This window comes from Dromiciops gliroides, chromosome 3 (genome assembly GCF_019393635.1).
Source record: "Dromiciops gliroides isolate mDroGli1 chromosome 3, mDroGli1.pri, whole genome shotgun sequence".
NCBI classification, from domain to species: Eukaryota; Metazoa; Chordata; class Mammalia; order Microbiotheria; family Microbiotheriidae; genus Dromiciops; species Dromiciops gliroides.
In genome coordinates, this window is record NC_057863.1 from 122,042,590 (window position 1) to 122,061,853 (window position 19,264).

The 19,264-nt window shown below is 35.6% G+C and overlaps 1 protein-coding gene across 1 annotated transcript in view; it reads left to right on the top strand.

Annotated features, from left to right (window-relative positions):
* PIBF1 (progesterone immunomodulatory binding factor 1) overlaps window positions 1-19,264 on the top strand; it is a 276,844-nt gene that overhangs the window by 194,253 nt on the left and 63,327 nt on the right. Inside the window, 1 exon segment of the mRNA XM_043990666.1 lies at window positions 9,254-9,384. Within this exon segment, the coding sequence (XP_043846601.1) occupies window positions 9,254-9,384 (131 nt within the window).

A 19,264-nucleotide genomic window follows, 5' to 3' on the forward strand; every position in this document is an offset into this window, starting at 1 on the left:
GAACCTTAATACCTTCCCTGGCTGTTGGCTGCCCCCTAGTGGCCACTTGTAGCACTATTGCCACTTGTACCATATTAACCCTTTGCATATTGGAAGCATTTACTCCCAGTCATTTCTCTAGAGAACTTCTATTAAGTCATTAGATTTAGACTTCCCTTTCCTCTGGATGGTGCCAGAGACACTGTAACAAAATTTTACTCTTTGGCTCTTTTTTTAAATCCTCCATGTAGATTTCTGTCATATAAAAGACATATTGCAGTTAATAAATCTTAGCTTAAGTTAGTTATGTTTTAGACTTTGGGGGAGGATTTAGAACATGCCCTTATCTTCCTCATGGAAGTGGGAGGTATCTTCATTTTGGAAGCAAATCAATAAAAATAATTTCCAAGGTTGGTATCTTAGCAACTCTAATTTGGGAGGTTGGGTGGTAGAGGAAAGGGGTTCCATACACTACTCCTGAATTGAAATTAAATAAAAACAAAACATCACTTTGTATAGAGAGCAAACCAGACTGTTGCCATGAAAGCCATTGCTCCTTAAGGCCATCTTATCCTGACTCTTCCCACTCAGGTTGCCTACATTGTTGATGTCTTATACCTAAACTTCGATCCCTCTCCTGTCTGTCTTTGGTTACTTTATTTCGCTGCCCTTAGTTAAACCCTGAACAATGTTGCTTGAACTACAGTAAGTGCTTCTGATCTTTTCCCTTCCCAGTCTACTTGATACATCTCTCAATAAACTCAGTCCCTTGTTTGCAGCTGGACTCTGGCCACCTCTCTCCTTAATTTCCTGCCTAGGATTGAATTGCTTTGGCCCCATATGCATAGAAGCAAGACAGGATGTTGAATTACTAATGCAAATTGTTGGTCTCTTATATTTTATGTTGATCTTATTAGCTTCCATCTCAGAATAATATTCTGATCACATCTTCAAGAATATACCCACTTTAGAGTCTATAGCCCCAGTGTACTGACTGCATAGATTATATTTTCTCTTATGTGAGATGCTAATAATCCTATAATGAAAGGGTTCCCATATTTATATGCTGAGCTGAAAAGACATATATGTAATCAACAACCCTTTCCATACTACTCTGATTCTTTAACTTCCAACTAAAACAATCATTTGCAGAATATGGTACTCTTCAGTACTCTTGTTTTTATTCCTATTGCTTCAACATTAGATTCTGTTGGCCTTCATTACCTCTTACCTGCACAATTGCAACAACTTGGGGCAGCTGAGTGGCACAGTGGATAGAGCACCGGCCCTGGATTCGGGAGGACCTGAGTTCGAATCCGGCCTCAGACACTTAACACTTACTAGCTGTGTGACCCTGGGCAAGTCGCTTGGCCCCAATTGCCTCACTAAAAAAAAAAACAAAACAATTGCAACAACTTCTTAATCATTCTTCCCACTTTTTCTCTCCCTCTGCTCCTCCATCTCTCCCCTCCAAAATCAATCCTTCATATCACAACCAAATTAATATTCTTCATACACAAATTTGACCATACTATTTCCCTGTTCAAAAATTCTCTTGTGCCCATTGAATAAAGTTCAAATTTATTAGCACCTTTATTGCCTCACCATAAACTATATAGCCCTTCAGTAAAATTCATGGTTTAATTTTTTATTTATTTATTTTAGTGCTGAATTTGGAACTGAAAACCTGGGCTTGAATTTTGTTAACCTGTGTGACCTTGGGCAAATCACTTCACCTCTCTGGGCCCCACGTTCTTCATTTATAAAATAAATGAATTGAGATCTCTAAGACCCCTGCCAATTCTAAATCTATGATACCTTATGCTCTCTGTTCTGTGAATACATTCTCACCTTTGTGCCTTTGCTCACACTGTTTATTATACCTGAAATGCCAGGCCCCTGACTCTTATATATTGAAATTGTTCCTATCCCTCAAAACTAAGTCCCAAAGCCACCTTCTCTGCACAGCATTCCCTGATTCCCAAGTCAGAAATTATCTTTCCTTTTTTTCATCATTTTGGGTCACTTTATGCTGTTCTACTTTGTATGCTGTTAATTTGTGTCCATCTTATCTCTCCTACTAAATTGTAAGCTTCTTGAAAACACAGACCATATCTTCTTTATTTGTGTAGCTCCCTCTGCAACTTGTACAGTGCTCTGCAAATGCTGATGAGCTGCAGCGTGGCACAATAGATAGAGGGGCTGGCCTAGAAATCTGAAAGATTTCTGATGCACACTAACTCTGTGACCATATGCACCTTATTTATCTTCTCAGTTCCCCAGTCATCTCTTTAAAACTCTTAAGTTACAGACAAGTTGCCTGACTTCATATCACAGATCCAAATTATTTCCACCCTTCTCATCTCTCCCCCTTTGTCCCAATAAAAAAAAAAATTCACATAGTTGCTGAATTTTTAGCTTACCACTGATGAATTCTTTTCCTATATTCGCCACATATGTGGAGAATTCAATTAAGAAGTATTATTAGTAAACATTTCTTCAGAATTGGCAGGCAGATTTCATCAAAGAATATCATTAATGGTATTTCTGTCCTGCCATTAATATTAAAGCTGGCCAGGGGGCAACTAGGTAGCACAGTAGATAAAGCATGGGCCCTGGATTCAAGAGGACCTGAGTTCAAATCCAGCCTCAGACACTTGACACTTACTAGCTGTGTGACCCTGGGCAAGTCACTTAACCCTCATTGCCCCCAACAGAACCTCTTAATATCAGTCCCACATTGTTATATTTCATGCTGTGCTCAGAGATTAGGTCAGGGCGTATGGTTGATTCATTCAATTCAAACCCACTGCCTCTACCAGGAAAATTCTATTTACATAGTTTGGTGAACATACTCCAAAAAAAATAAATAAGGTCACTCTTTTCTTTGAAGAGGCATGCAGGCAGATAAAGTATAGCACCTCTGAGGTATGAAACTCCAATCCAAAATTACACATCTCAGAAAGACACTTTTAGACCTATTTGTACAAAAATATTTATAGCAGCTCTGTGGTGACTAAGAATTGGAAATCAAAGGAATGCCCATCAATTGGGGTATATGATGGTGATGGAATATTATTGTGCTATAAGAAATGACAAGCAGGATGATTTCAGAAAGGCCTGGAAAGACTTGTATGAACTGATGTATGGTGAAATGAGTAGAACCAGAAGAACACTGTGCACAGAAAAAGCAATATTGTTTGATGAAGAACTGTGAAAGACTTAACCTCAACAATACAATGATCCAAGGCAATCCCAAAGGACTATCAATGAAACATACCATCCACCTCCAAAGAAAAAACTGATATCGATGGAACACAGACTGAAGCATGCTATTTTTCACTTTCTTTCATCTTTTTCTTCTATTCAAGTTTTCTTATACAAAATGACTAATATGGTAATGTTTTACATAATCATACATGTATAACCTATAGCTGATTTCTTACCACCCCAGGGATGGAGAAGGGGAAGAAGAGAAGGAAGGATAAAAATTAAAACCCAAAACTATAAATAAAAATGTTTATTACTTTTTTTTTAAAAAGACACTTTTAACAAGAAAACCAAGACTTCAGTTACCTTTCGTTTATTTTGCTCTTTAAGATCAAAGATAACCAAACAAGCTATTTGAAAAACCAGAATATATAATTTTATTTTAATCATACTACTTTTCTCTGAAAGTATCATAAGTATAAAATATTGGCATAAGAAAGAAGTAAAAGTTCTACAGAATGTGTGCTTCAAAGTTTCTGATATAACCAGTTCTCATCAATAACTTTATAATCTGAGTCATTCATTACATATATTATTTCTGACTCACAAATTACTAAGGCTTCTTACAAGGAAATGGCTTACTTAGTAATCATGGGCAAAGGTGAATATGAGCCATTGCTGAACGTTTTGTAAACAATAACAGTTGCTAGACAACTAATATCTAAGCCACTTTTCAGTGAGGTGTTTTGTGATACTTTTAGGTGTCAAAAGTTCTTCCCCAAAGCAAAATTCAGTTAAGTTTCTACATACCAATATAATTTTCTCTTAGTCTATTTGCCTAAGAATTACCACAGTCTTTAGGGACTAAACTTTTGATTTTATAAAGATAAATTACTCATGAGATTGAGTTTTCTTCTCTAATAAGTAGGCTAAGTACATTTAAGGGAGTAAGAAACTCTAAATTATCATTTTAATTGCTTCATTGATTTTCTTTAGTATCTTCAGAGACTGTTTACTTGAATATGAAGCAGAAATAATAATAATGATTTATATCATACTTATGAAAGTACATTTTCAAGGTAACATACTATTACTAAAGTGCTATAAATACTAAATAAATAATAATAATAACCTTGTTTACCAAACATTAATAGCTGGGATAAATATGTCCTACGCTAAAGAGCTTTATTTGGCACAAATCCTACCTTATATGGTCATTTGACATGCCTAGAAAAAAATAATAAAATTTGTCAGTTAACAGTTGATTAGTAATTTTAAATTTTAAGAAGAAAATCTAGTGTTTATGTTCACTTAGAACCTTTATGTCCTAAATGTTTTACCTTGGAAATTGAAAAATAAATAAATAATAGTTGGGTCAGAAGGATAATTAAACCCACAAACAATATATTAAACAAGTATAACCTTATGATCAACAGTGATGTAATATTACTTGTACTTTACCAGAGGAGAAATAAAGTAATGGGTTGTATATTAGAGATATTTCAATAGTTCTTTTAGACCTAAGTGTATGATTTTAAAAGTTAGGAAACATTTCATAAAATTAGAAATTGAATTTAAATAATTATGGTTAATTTTCATAAATTTTTTGATGTTATTGAATTAGAACTGGTCATTTTTATGCATAACCACATTTGACTAAAAATCTACTAACAACTAGTCACCTCAGAGACCATCAAGTCCAACGTTTGCCTTCTCCCACATCCCCACTATAATACTTTCCTGCCTCGAATAGATGATCGTTCACACTTCACTTGAAGACCTCTAGAAAGGAAGGAAAGGGGGCAGCTAGGTGGCGCAGTGGATAAAGCACCGGCCCTGGATTCAGGAGTACCTGAGTTCAAATCCAGCCTCAGACACTTGACACTTACTAGCTGTGTGACCCTGGGCAAGTCACTTAACCCCCATTGCCCTGCAAAAAAAAAAAAATTAAAAAAAAATAAAAAGGACGGAAGGAAGGAAAGACTTATTGACTGGTTAAGTATCTAAGGAACTAGTTAAGCACTTACAAATACCATCTCACTTGATCCACACATCAGCCCTGGGAGATGGGTGATATATGATTATCCCCATTTTACAGATGAGGGAACTAAAGCTAAGTAACTTTCCCAGGGTCACATAGCTAATGTCTAAGGCAGGATTTGAACTCAAGTCTTCCTGCCTCCACACTTAGCACTCTATACACTGTTCCAGGGGGAACCTACTTCCTTCCAAAGCATCTTTTTCCACATTTCCAAACTTTCCGTGTTCAAACTGTTAAGAAGTTTTTCTTACGTCAAGCCTAAATTTTCAGTTTCTAAATTTCTTCTTTCCATTGCTACTATTCCCACCTTCTGGATCCAAGAAGTTTCTATTTAATCTCTTTTTCCACATGTCTTAAGATATCCTAAAGTCTTATTTTCTCTAGGCTAAACATCCCATTTTCCTTCACCTAGTGTTCACGTTCATATTCTTAAGCCACCTTTTCATCCTGATTCCCCTCTTCCGGTCACTCTTCAAATATCAACATCTCTCTTAAAATATGGCATCCAGAATTGAGCAAAATTGACTTTAACAGTGAAATTAACACCTCCCACATTCTGGTCACTATCCTACTCTTAATGCAGCATAGGATCCCAATAACCTTTTTGGCTACTCACTCTTAAGTCATATTGAGTATGTGGTCTACTAGAGCCCTCAGATCACTTTAAAATAAACTGCTAGGGGCAGCTAGGTGGCACAGTGGATAAAGCACCAGCCTTGGATTCAGGAGTACCCGGGTTCAAATCCGACTTCAGACACTTGACAATTACTAGCTGTGTGACCCTGGGCAAGTCACTTAACCCCCATTGCCCCGCAAAAAGAAAAAAAGAAAAGAAAATAAACTGCTGTCCAGTTGTGCCTTCCCCTATCTTGTACTTATGAAGATGATCACTATTAAATTCCTTACTTAATTGGATGATAATCATTCTGACATGTCATAATCTTTTGAGATCCTGATTCTTTCATCCTTGTTATCTATCACTTCAAGTGTTTTGTTATCTGCAAATTTGATAAATGTACCATATGTATGTAAGTGTATGAATGCCTTCATTGGAATGAGGCTGAACCTCTTATTTCACTGGTGTAAGAACTCTTCAGAAGAATTTCCCTCGAACTGTACAGATCAGTACCTTCACAGAAATTTATGGTCTTTTAGCACTTAGAAACTTGGTCAGGGTCAAATTTGTTATTGTTCAGTTGTGTCAGACTCTTCATGACCTGAGGGACCATAGCATACCAGACTCTTCTATCCTCCATTATCTCTCGGAAGTCTGTCCAATTTCATGTTTATTTTTTCCTTGACACTGTCTGTCCCTCTCATCCTCTGCCAACCCCTTTTCATTTTGCTTTCAATCTTTTCCAAGATCAGGTCTTTTCCAATGAGTCCCATCTTCCCAGTATGTGGCCAGAGTATTTAAGCTTCAGTTTCAGTATTGACCTTCCAGTGAATAGCCTGAATCAATTAATTTCTTTAAGTATTGGCTGATTTGATCTCTTTCCTCTCCAAGCAACTCTCAAAAGTCTTCTCCAGCACCACAAAGAACAAAGAGTCAATTCTGTGGTACTTACCTCTTGCATACACACATTGCTACTAGAAAAAGCATAGCTTCGACTATGATTTATATACAGAGTGAAATCCATTCAAATCCAAGGCAAACCACTCAACATCACAGTAATACAAGTCTATATTCCAACCACTGGTGCTGAAGAGGCCAAAATTGAAGCTCTAGGAAGAATTGATCTCTTGGAGTACAAAATGAAGTAGGGCAGAGACTAATAGAGTTTTGTCAAGATAACTCTCTGGTCATAACACACTTTTTCAACAGCCCAAAAGGTGATTCTACACATGGACATCACCCAAAGGTCAGTTTGGAAATCAGATTGGTTATATATTTTGCAGCCAAAGGTGAAGCTCTACACAGTTAAAACAAAACCTGGAGGGGCAGCTAGGTGGCGCAGTGGATAGAGCACCAGCCCTGGAGTCAGGAGTACCTGAGTTCAAATCTGGCCTCAGATACTTAACACTTACTAGCTGTGTGACTCTGGGCAAGTCACTTAACCCCAATTGCCTCACTAAAAAAGCAACAAACAAACAAACAAACCTGGAACTGCCTGTGGTTCAGATCATGAGCTTCTTATGACAAAATTCAGACTTAAATTGAAGGAAGTGGGGGAAACCATCGGACATATAGATATGACTTCAGTAACATCCCTTATGAATATGAAATGGAGGTGATAAATAGATTTAAGAGATTAGATCTGGTAGAAAGAGTGCCTGAAGAACTATAGACAAAGGTTTGCAATTTTGTACAGGAATATTCCCAAGAAAAAGAAGAGCAAGAAAGCAAGATGTCTGTCTGATGAGACTTTACAAAAAGCTGAGGAAAGGAAGGAGGTGTGAAGAAGGGAAGGAAGAAAAGAGTGTAAATGCTTTGATCTTCACACTGGGTCCACCCCTTCTCTGTCTGGAGGCGGATTGCATGGTGAACCAGGAGTCCTTTGGAATTAGGGTTCGTCAGAATTCCCAAGACTTCCAAAGTTGATTACAGTGGTGTTGTTGTATCATTCAATCTCCTGGTTCTGCTCACTTCACTTAGCATCAGTTTATCACAAGTCTTCCGAGGTGTTTCTGAAGCCATCCCCCTCGTCACTTATAGCATAACAAACAGGATCATGGGTAGAAGGTTAACACACCATTTAATAGCTTTTTGGATCTAGTTCCAAATTGCTTTCCAGAATAACCACACCAATTCACAACTACAGCAACAATGCAATACAGATCTTCTAGTGTCTGTCACTGTCCTTTTTTGTCAGCTTAGCCAATTTAATGGACATGAGGAGGTACCTATGAGTTGTTTACATTTCTCTGATTATTAGTGATTTAGAGCATTTTTTTCATGTGGCTTTGGTGAGCTTGGATTTCTCCTTTGGATGACTGCCTTGTTTCACACACTTTGTCTGCTTACTGATTGGGGAGTGGCTTCTGTTTTTTTAAATCTGAATCCGTTTCCTAGAGATCACGCAAGTGAGAACTCTGTCAGATAATTTTACTAAAAAAAATTTCCAATTAAATGTTTCAAAAGTTAAAACAAAAACAAAAAGCTGCAAAAATACTATAATTTTGTGTAATCAACTGTCCTTTTTATCTTCTATGATGCACCCTTGTTTAGACATGAACATTTCCTCTATCCATAGATCTGAAATTCCTTCCCTGTTCCTATAATTTATGATGACCTTTTCTAGCTAAGTCATGTATCTATCTGGAACTTATCTTGGTATATGGTATGAAATATTGACCTAAATCTAATTTCTGACAGACTACTTTCCAGTTTTCCCATAAGTTTTCATTGAACAGTGAAAAGGAACTTGCATCCTAAGGTCAGTTTGGATAGACTATAAAGCATGAAAGCACAGAATTTTAGAATAAGTCTGAAAAGGTGGGATGGGGCCAATGTGAAGAACTTTCCTTAATATAATGCTGATATTTAGCATGAACTATGTTAAAGGAATATAAGAATTTTTTTTAATTTGTGAAGTAATAATCCCATTGTACTCTGACATGGTCAGACTATACCTGGAGCATTATGTTCAATTCTGCATGCCACAGTTTAGGAAGGGCAGTAATATGCTAGAGAGTGTCAAAAGCAGTAGTTCTGCAGCTAGGTGGCACAGTGGATAGGGCACCGGCCCTGGAGTCAGGAGGACCTGAGTTCAAATCCGGCTTTAGACACTTAACACTTACTAGCTATGTAACCCTGGGCAAGTCACTTAACTGCAATTGCCTCACTTAAAAAAAAAACTTTAAATAAAAATGTTTATGATTAAAAAATCATTTGTTTTTATGGATGGTTTAATATGAAGAGAAAGGAAAGTTACTGGGGAAAATGTAAACAATGTAAAAATATCAAAATTTAATTTTCAAAAATTGTTTTCAGATGGATTCAGTTAACTGTTAGAACATTAGTACATGATTGCAACTTATTGTATTCACAAAATTTTAATGCAATAATCTCTTTCTCTTTAGCTTGAAAAAGCCAATTCCCTGTTAGACCAAACACAGCAACCATACAGATATCTCATTGAATCTGTTCGTCAGCGAGATTCTAAGATCAGGGAACAAAGTGAACGTATTTCTCAACTTGAAATGGATGTCAGGTAAAACAGCTAAATATAATTCTATTTGAATGATGGCAACATTATAAATATAAAATGCAACTATAAAGATATCAAGTTTAAATGCTGTTCAACAAAAATACATTGTGTGAAAATGAAGATTTTAGAATGATTTAAATTGGTGTTGGATTTGCGTTTAGACAATAAAGGACACTATAGTAATCATCAAAAATGATCAGAAACCCAGCATAAAATTACCAACTGGGGGCAGCTAGGAGACACACTGGTTAAAGCACCGGTCCTGGATTCAGGAGGACCTGAGTTCAAATCCGACCTCAGACACTTAACACTTACTAGCTGTGTGACCCTGGGCAAGTCACTTAACCCCAATTGCCTCACCAAAAAATTAAAAAAAAAAAAATCTAATGGATCCAGATGTGAGATCTTGATCTGGGCTTTCCATAGTTTTATTTTTGTTTTTGTTTTGTTGAAGGGCAATGGTGGGGTGGTATTAAGTGACTTGCCCAAGGTCACACAGCTAGTAAGCATCAAGTATCTCAGCCCGGATTTGAATTCAGGTCCTCCTGAATCCAGGGCCAGTGCATTATCCACTGCACCACCTAGCTGCCCCCAATCTGGGCTTTCTAAGGATAGATAGATAGGTAGACAGACAGACAGATAGAAGTATTCCAGAATAGGAAGGAGGTACTTCCTGCTGCTATTTACTGGGTCATCTTTGCTTTAAAGGTACTTTATTGAATAAAAGTATTACATTTAGTAAAATTTATATTCTGCACATGAACTAGTAGACCTTCCCTACCACCTCATCATTTTCATGATAAAAAAATTCCTAATCAAATGGAATTAAATTATCAAAATTGGTATCTTATTTGATACCACAAATAATTAACTTACCCCATTTATGATCCCTTAAATCTTTTTCAGTTGAACATGACAAATTTTTATTCGACACCTGTGTTCCTTTTTGACCTTTCCTTCTTACCTTGCCAATTCTTGCCGTGTGTAACCTCCCAGCTTAATTCAATAGACATTTCTCCTGGATTGCTGAGTTTCTAGAGGGAGTTAAGAAACCATGCTAATTTGATCCACTACAGATTCATAGTATTTAAACTGAGCCAGGTTAGAGGATATACAGATATAAGACATGCTCCCTTCCTTCAATGGACTGGCAATTGCATTCAAGTGTTTAGATTTGTATATAGATAGACTTGTGCACATTAGGTTAGGACAAATGGATTTCAGTGATGGGGAGGCAGGAAAGCATGAACAAAGTTATAGAATTTGAGGAACTTAAAGAGAGTAAAGTTTGGAATTAACCAAAGTGTAATAGTTCATCAACTCAAAATAAAAGAAATGCCATGTGGTGATGTAGGTGTAGTTAAAATGAACAAACATGACTAACCTGAGTTCTTGATACCATCACAATTTCACCCTCTCTTATGCCTATAATTTCTATTGGTTCTTTTTTTTTTTTTAATTTTTTTTTTGTGGGGTAATGGGGGTTAAGTGACTTGCCCAGGGTCACACAGCTAGTAAGTGTCAAGTGTCTGAGGCCGGATTTGAACTCATGAACTCCTGAATCCAGGGCCGGTGCTTTATCCACTGCGCCACCTAGCTGCCCCCTATTGGTTCTTAAATATCCACAAATTATTTTCTCTCAATCCTACTATAAATTACCATCAGATCTGTCTTCCTCGATTTATCACCAAATCTTTCAAAAGAGCAATTTACACTCATTACTTTTTTGTAATCCATTTATTCTTTAATCCCTTTTAATCTACCAGCACCGCTAAAATTGCCATTAACTTTGAGACAGTACTGGTCCAATAGATAGAGCACAAGGGCCTAGAATCAATAAGACCTGAGTTCAAGTCTAGCTTCAGATACTATTTAGCTATGTAACCTTGGGCAAGTCACTTAACCTCTATTTGTCTGTTTCCTTAACTCTAAAATGGGAATAATAATAGCACCTACCTCTTGGGATTGTTGTAAGGATTGAATGAGATAAAGTTTGTAAAAAAAGCCTTTACCACTGTGCCTGGCACATGGAAGGTGGTATGTAAAATACTTACTGTCCCCTCATCAGTGACCTCTTGATTGTCAAATCCTTTGCCATCATGGCTTCATCAAAAATAAGACATGCCAGTCTAATTTCATTTCCTTTTTTTATAGTACTACCAAAATGGTACATTCAGATAATTCTAGATATATAGTATAACTAGGGGTAGCTAGGTGGGGTAGTGGATAAAGCACTGGCCCTGGATTCAGGAGGACCTGAGTTCAAATGCGGCCTCAGACACTTGACACTTACTAGCTGTGTGACCCTGGGGAAATCACTTAACCCTCACTGCCCACCAAAAAAAAAAAAAAGAAAGAAAATGATATATAGTACAACTAGATTTTAGTAAAGCATTTGAAGAAGCTTCTCTCATTATCCTGAAAAAAAAAGGAATTAAACATAGGATAAATGACTGTACAGTTGACATAGATGAAAATTGTTTGAATAAATAGACCCTAACAATAATTATTAATGGATAGGTCAATGTATTTTAGTAGAAAATCTCTAGTGTAGTACCCATAGGATTTGCCCTTCACCCTATGCTATTCAGGATTTTTATCCATGGCTTTAATGAGGTTATTATGTCATGCTTTTCAAGTTTACACATGGCACAAAATGGGTGACTAATAGTTTGGATGATGGTATCAAGTGAGGCATCTGCTTATAATAAAAAGAACAATGCATTTGAAATCACAAGACATTGGTTTAAATCTTCACTCTGTCACTTATTACTGGTGTGACCTTGAGAAATTCACTAAACTGTCCTGGGCTTCAGTTACCTTATCTGTAAAATCAGATAGCTAGAACAGATGATTTCTAAGGTCCCTCTCAGTTTCAAACTCTTTGATCCAGTGCTCAAACAATGGGCCAAATATAATGAGGTGAAATTTAATAGGGGTAGATGTAAAATCCTACACTTGAGTATAGGAATCAACCACATAAAAGCATATATTTAGAGAAACATATAGCTAGAAAAAAGAGAATAGTTTTATATATGGCTAGGATCAGTTAGACAAAAAAACAAAAACTACCACAGGCTTTGATAGTTTAACACATTCCTTCACAAAACCTTATCTGATACTGCCCAACTGGATAGAATCTCTTTATTTTGGAAATCTCCATAGCACTTAATTTTACCTCTTTTCATGGAATCTGTCACAATCTGCCCTATGTTAGAGTTATTTTTTTAGATCTATAGAATTTTTTAGCTGGAAGAGACCTTAGAAGTTTTTCACCATTCCCCTTATTTTATAGATGAGCAAGTTGAGTTTTAAAGAACTTTTAAGTGACTGACCCAATTTCAGTATCACAGCATACAATAAAGCTACTCTACCTGAAACCTGCTGACTGCTAATATACCTTTTTCTGTTACCGCGTGTTGGTTCCTCACCCTATCATGGTTTGCATTTGTCATAAAGTCATTGAGCTATAGAAAGTTAGAGTAAAATGATTTTTTGAGGTAATGTAATCCCAGTTATCCCCTTCACACACACACACACACACACACACACACACACACACCCCAACACCAACTTTACAGACCAGAGAATAAAGAGTTCCAGAAATGTCGAGGAACTTGGCCAAAGTCACAAAGCTAATTAATTAGAGAGTCAAGACTAAAACGTGAATCTCCTTATTCCCAATCTACTCCTCTTTCATGTATCATGTTGTTGTCACCCTTTATTTCACCACCAAGTTGAAACAAAGAATATGCCTTACTCACTTTTGTATCCCTGTAATTCTCATCTTAGTTTTGACATCAGGTAAGTATTCAGTGAATATTTGTTTAATTGAATTGAAGTGGGGGCAGCTAGGTGGCACAGTGGATAAAGCACCAGCCCCAGATTCAGGAGGACCTGAGTTCAAATGTGGCCTCAGACACTTGACACTTACTGTGTGACCCTGGGCAAGTCACTTCACCCTCATTGCCCTGCAAAAAAAAATAAAAATAAAATAATTGAATTGAAGGAATAATAGCATATTTTTAGTTCTTTTCAGTTGAAATTAAAAGGTATTACTGTACATAAGAAAGAGATTCATAAGGTTTTGATTTTATAAAATAATATAGGGTTTAAAGTTACTAAAAGGGTTCCCTGTCCCTCACCATTTCTGAATAAAACATTTACAGAGCCATAAGTATGGGAAACAAAGTTATCATAGGGATGAGGATTGGAAAAAAAATTTTTTTAAATCAAAAGACAACAAGAAAAAAATGTTATTGAACTCAGGTTTCCTCAGTTTTCATACCAAAAGTATAATAGTACAGGCTACTTTTCCACACAATATCTCCACCAATGCAACTCTTTATTTCTAATATACATTGGTTTTGTTTTTGGCGACTTAACAATGTGATATAAAGTACTTTTCTGCTTTAAACTTTTAAAAGCCTTAGTTTCAGGTATTCTTTTAAAAACTAGAACAATCTCTATAACATCTCTTAAACTTTTTACAGATAGCAGAAAATGGGTTACTAATAGTTTAAAAGGTATACTATCAAATATTTCCTTTTATTATTTTTTATCTCTGTAAGTTAAGTTTCAGAGTCATTTATCCAGTAAATTATAGCATTGCTTTCTGTTCCTAGGGCAGAGGGTGGGAGTGGGGGGCAGAAAGAAAGTAAAATAGCTAGGAAGGAATTTATTAATAATTTTATTAACAACATAATCTTCATTAACAATAATAGGATTGTGTACTGATATAAGGCCTTCTTCCTGTGAACTTTACTCTCAAGCATTTAGTCAAGATTTTGTAAGTGAAAATGAATCATTTCTATTGAAAGCTGAGGATTGTAATCATGTCACAAGACATGTTCATAAAAGCAACTGTTAAGTAAATATTGGATCTTCTTTGCTGTTGAAACAACCTTTCTTTAATTATTTTCTAGGAAATCACTTTTGTAGCCAAAAATTAAAATAGGTTATCTCAAAGTTTTTTATTTGTGCCTAATGAATATTCTCATTTGGATATGAGTCAATGAATTTCCTTGTTACTTAAGAAACATCAACACCATCAGTAGTTTTATTCTTAATTACAAAAAATCTTATGCTGAAAGTAATCTCAGCTTTAGAAATATTTCTCAACATGAAGGTAGGCATGTACATATGTATAATCCCCAAGATTACATCATCAGCCTCACCTTGTGACAGTCATATGCATCACAAAAGCTATACTTATTATGGAATCAACCACCATAAAATGTTTCATGCTAAATATTTGTATTCTTTACAATTAAACTGCCTTTGCTATGCAAATATATTGCAAGACTACCAGAAGTCTTGTGCAACATTTCAAGACTCTTACCATTTCACAAGATAACTATATTCCACTGTAGTTTGTGATCGCTTTCATTTGAAAAACTAAGGCAATTGCGTTCACTCTCCTGTCTAAACACTATGAATATTCTTTTCCCAAAACCTGAAAATTTTAAATACTTTATTCATTATCCCCTAGTCTGATGTCTGTCAGCATTCTCAAATCCCAAACCCACTTCTCCTTGCCTTATTGGCTGAGAAGACTAATAGTTCCTTACCACAAATGTTTGGGGACCCTGATGTACTGATTTTTAAATATTTTATCTAAATAATAAGTCTCACTTTGTATCCAAGGAATACAAAATAAAATTAAACTGAGCAATTTTTAAATTTTTCTTTAAAAATGTAAAAATTATTTAAAGTTATCCAGCAGATAACTGGCTTGCTGAATTTTCACTAAAATGATTTTAAAAGTGAATACCAGCGACATTACTATCAATGTTTTAAATTCCCTCACAACTAAAGTAAAAGCATATCTTAAAAGAAGTGATGTTGCTTCTTCTCCCTCCACCTGAGTTAAACAGACTGATTCTAACTCAGTGCTAGGATATGTGTGGGAAGGAAAAATAATTAGCATAAGTTTTGTTGCCCTGGTGTTAGTACTCAGGATTTTTTTTATAACTACCAGTTAAAGAATAAAAGACTACATTGTGAGCTTCTCCTTTAAGGATCAGCCTGAGTATATTGATCCAGGAAGTGAAGGAGCAATATAACAGGAATATGTTTTCATAGAGCAGGTGAAACAGAGCCATAAACATGAGTGTTTGAGTAATAATTAACAGTGAATTGAACAATTATGTATGTAATATACTGCTCAAGGTAGATGTGCTTACAAGGAGATTTGTTTTGTGGCTGCTTTGTGAGTCACACAAAAAAAAGGTTTTTATTTTTAAAAGGTAAGTTTCCACTGTTATGAAATACATCTTATACCGGCTAAATTTCTACTGAGTCATTGCTTATAAATGCATAGAGGAAGAACACTGAGTATCCCAGTCACTTTATCCAATAGAAATGAACCAAAGTGGTATAGGAAAGTAATCTGTTCTTTACATACTTATTTGATGATTTAACATGAAAAGTACCTTAGAAAACTATATAAATTTTGAAAATATACAAGCAAATATGACAGCTTTCCAAATATCTAATAACTGGTTACAAGGACTAAATGTGGAAAAGAGATGTTTTAAAGTCCACTTCCCTACTTAATCCCTGATTCTGTAATCTAAATTTATCCTTAATGTTTAACCTCTAAGTACAGAATATTTATTTCATTGTGGGACAAAGAAATATCATCAGGCATAGACTGTTTCAGTGGAATTATCCAATCAGATTGCTTTATTGCTTTGAACATTCTGTTCCTATTACCTGGCAGTTTAATTAATTTGCATACTGGTATGTATGTGGATTTTCTTAAAAAGGGATTCCGTGAATAGGACGGCATAAAATCAAGCAGAATTTTACAGATAAAAGAAGCATCAGGTCCTTCCTGTGACTTTTAGGATGCTTACCCAGGCTGACACTCAGCTTCCCGAGTTCTTCACAGTCCTTTTCAACTACTCAGATCAGTAGGCTTTCTGGCGCCTGACTCCAAACGTCTATTGGTTTTTCTGCTGAGCTGTTTACCTTTATTGGTGTTTAATTACTATTTTGCTGTGATGCCTGTTTTTTCATCCAAAGTCATAATACTACATAGTATTTATAGAGAGTTTTATGTGTTCAGAGGTTTTTATAATCATTAATTAGTTAATCCACATTACCCATTGAGATGTATGAGTATTATTATTCACTTTTACAGATTTGGAAACCAAGGCAAATGAGATTGTGTTGTTTTAGGTCACAGTTGAGTCAGTGGTACAGATAGAAGCATTAAAAAAAATTGCAATTAACATGGGCACTCAGACTGCAATACCTCTTGTAGAAGCTCTTTGTTGCCTTTAAGGAATCAAAGGTTAAGTTTTACTTCCAAAGGCCTGGAATTACCAGTTCTTCCAAAAAACCTCCTACTATAGCTCAGCTAACTTGATGTTTTAAAATTTTAAGGCTTCCCGTTTTTTTCAGGATTATCTCAGATTTGAATGGGCATGGTTCTTTCCACTAATTTTTATACTCAGAATTTTATTTGGACGTATGTATGAGGCAGTGTTCTGCTTCAGTTATTTATTGATGATCTTGATTCTCTTTAAAATCCTATCAAGAAAGATCCATTCTTGGGCCTTCAGAAGGTCATTATCCTTGAATAATATTGAAAATTATGACCCCCAAACAACAAAATAAGTACTTGTTCAACTTCTTATCATAACCTTAGGAAAGCTATCTTTGCTCTTACAATGGCAACACAGAAATAAAATCTAAATATGAGGAATCATTTTATATATATGTGTGTGTGTGTATATATATATATATATGTATCTGACTTGAATATAGTGAGCATATTGAATACTTTATTTTGATCAATCATGTGTTTTAGTCCACCAGTTATTACAGTCTCTAGTTTGTGTGTATTTTTTTAAACTACAAAGCAAATAGAAAAGACTTTCCCTTTAAAACAGAGGAGTGTTAACGGCTAAAATTCTAGCTTGTCTGTCTAAAATATCTAATGAGTGGTCGCCAATAAATTATAAACTTTAGCAAGAGTTAGACTTTTAAGCATTTATTAAGGAGAATAAGAATTTGGTAAAGAGAGAGAAAAAGGCCTAGATTCCTATCTATTAAAGGGAGAGCACATTTCTAGCTCCGCTCTCCACCAGAGTCCAGAGGAAAGAGAGCGAGACTGAGCGCCAGTCTCTTCCTTCCTCCTCCCACTAGTCCGCGTCACTTCCTGACTCCTGGTCTTGCCCTCAAAGACCTTCCCTTCATGGGCAGAACTCTTCTACAGTAAGTATCCAGCAGGTGGCGTTATTCCAATCGTTACAGTCCCCCCTGTTGTTCCTCAAGAAACAAAATGTTTCCTTGACGGAACAGTAAAAAGAATATAATAACTATTGCTAACTAATAATATGTGAACAACAATATAGAAAAGGAAGAGAGGAAAGTTTTGTCCAGAGGGGCGATTTTTTTTTTTGTCCTCATGAACCGACGCTTTGACATTAGTCTTGCAAAGGGAGGGCCTCTGCAGAGAATACATGTTACAGATGGTGTATATTATAACAGAAAGAGAAAAAAAAACAACAAAAACAACAAATCAAAACTGTTCATTTAAAGTCTCTGAAAGTCTTTTCTCAGATGTCCTCTAGGTGTAGTCGTGGAATGGAAGTCTTTTCAGGGGTTGATGTGTGGATGCTGGTAATCAGCCAGGAAAATTTCCTACAAAATTGAGCTTAACACAACTTTAAAATAGCTTTGTCAATAATCAAATCCAACAATGAAAGTTCTCAAAAACATGTCTAAGGGAATTCAGAATCTTAGTTGTTACACATGAAACATATAATAAAACAAAAATTGAAACATTCTTTAAAATTATAATATTACTATTATATATTATATAATATTACTATAGTCCCCCCTTATGGAGGGTAATTGAGAAGACAATTGCTGTGATATTAATTTTTCAAAATAATTTTTATCTTTGTTTCATCACTTTTTGCATCATCTGCCTAATCATCCTCATGCCATTATGAGAAATTTAAAAAATCTAATATAATTGGTAACAGGTGTCAAGGCCAAATTCAACACTGTATTTATCATGACACCTGAGATAATTATGGGGGTTACCATAAAAGAACAGAGAAATGATGGGATATGAGCATTCCCACACTTGAGCAATATGTACTGCCCATACAGTATGCCAGGCTTAAAATAGGTGGATGGAATATATGTCCATGCCACCGAACATATTGGAGGAAACTGAGTCAGACTTAATCAGATGCATGGGATTGAGATGTCCATGGCATCAGGCATATAGGAGGGAGCATAGAAGCCAGGCGTAGAATAAGATGGGTGGGATGAATACTTCCAGCCATCTGTACAATATTGTGGGGAAAAATAAAATAAAATATTAAACCAAGAGAATCCAACCTCAACATTAGTCAAAAGCCGTTCCCTCGGCCATACCTTGACTTCATGCATGTCTCCCCTCATGTGACAATTCAGTGTCTGCTCTTGCATGTATTCCTCTTGTGATTGGATGGCATCTTGGCCAACTGGCATCTGATAACTCAGAATAAAGGCAATTAATGTCTTAAATGATAAGTTCCCATAATCCAAGTCTCATATGGATTTAAAAATTGAGGATAATAAATGATTGCAAAAAATGTGAATACATCTTGACTCAGAACACAATATATAATTATGCAACAATTTCAAATAATACCCCTTTTTTTTACTTAGTATACAATTACTTTTTTGAAAAATCTGAACATATTTAAATAAAAGTTAAAGCACAACACAATCTCAAAGACAACTTTTACAAATGTTCCCCTCTTTTTTTTTTTTTTTGGAATATGCTTATCAAAAATAATACTTCTAGAATCAATTTACACTTGCCATGGCAAACAATTTGCCAGGGAAATGCTTTAAAGAGTTTGATCAAATA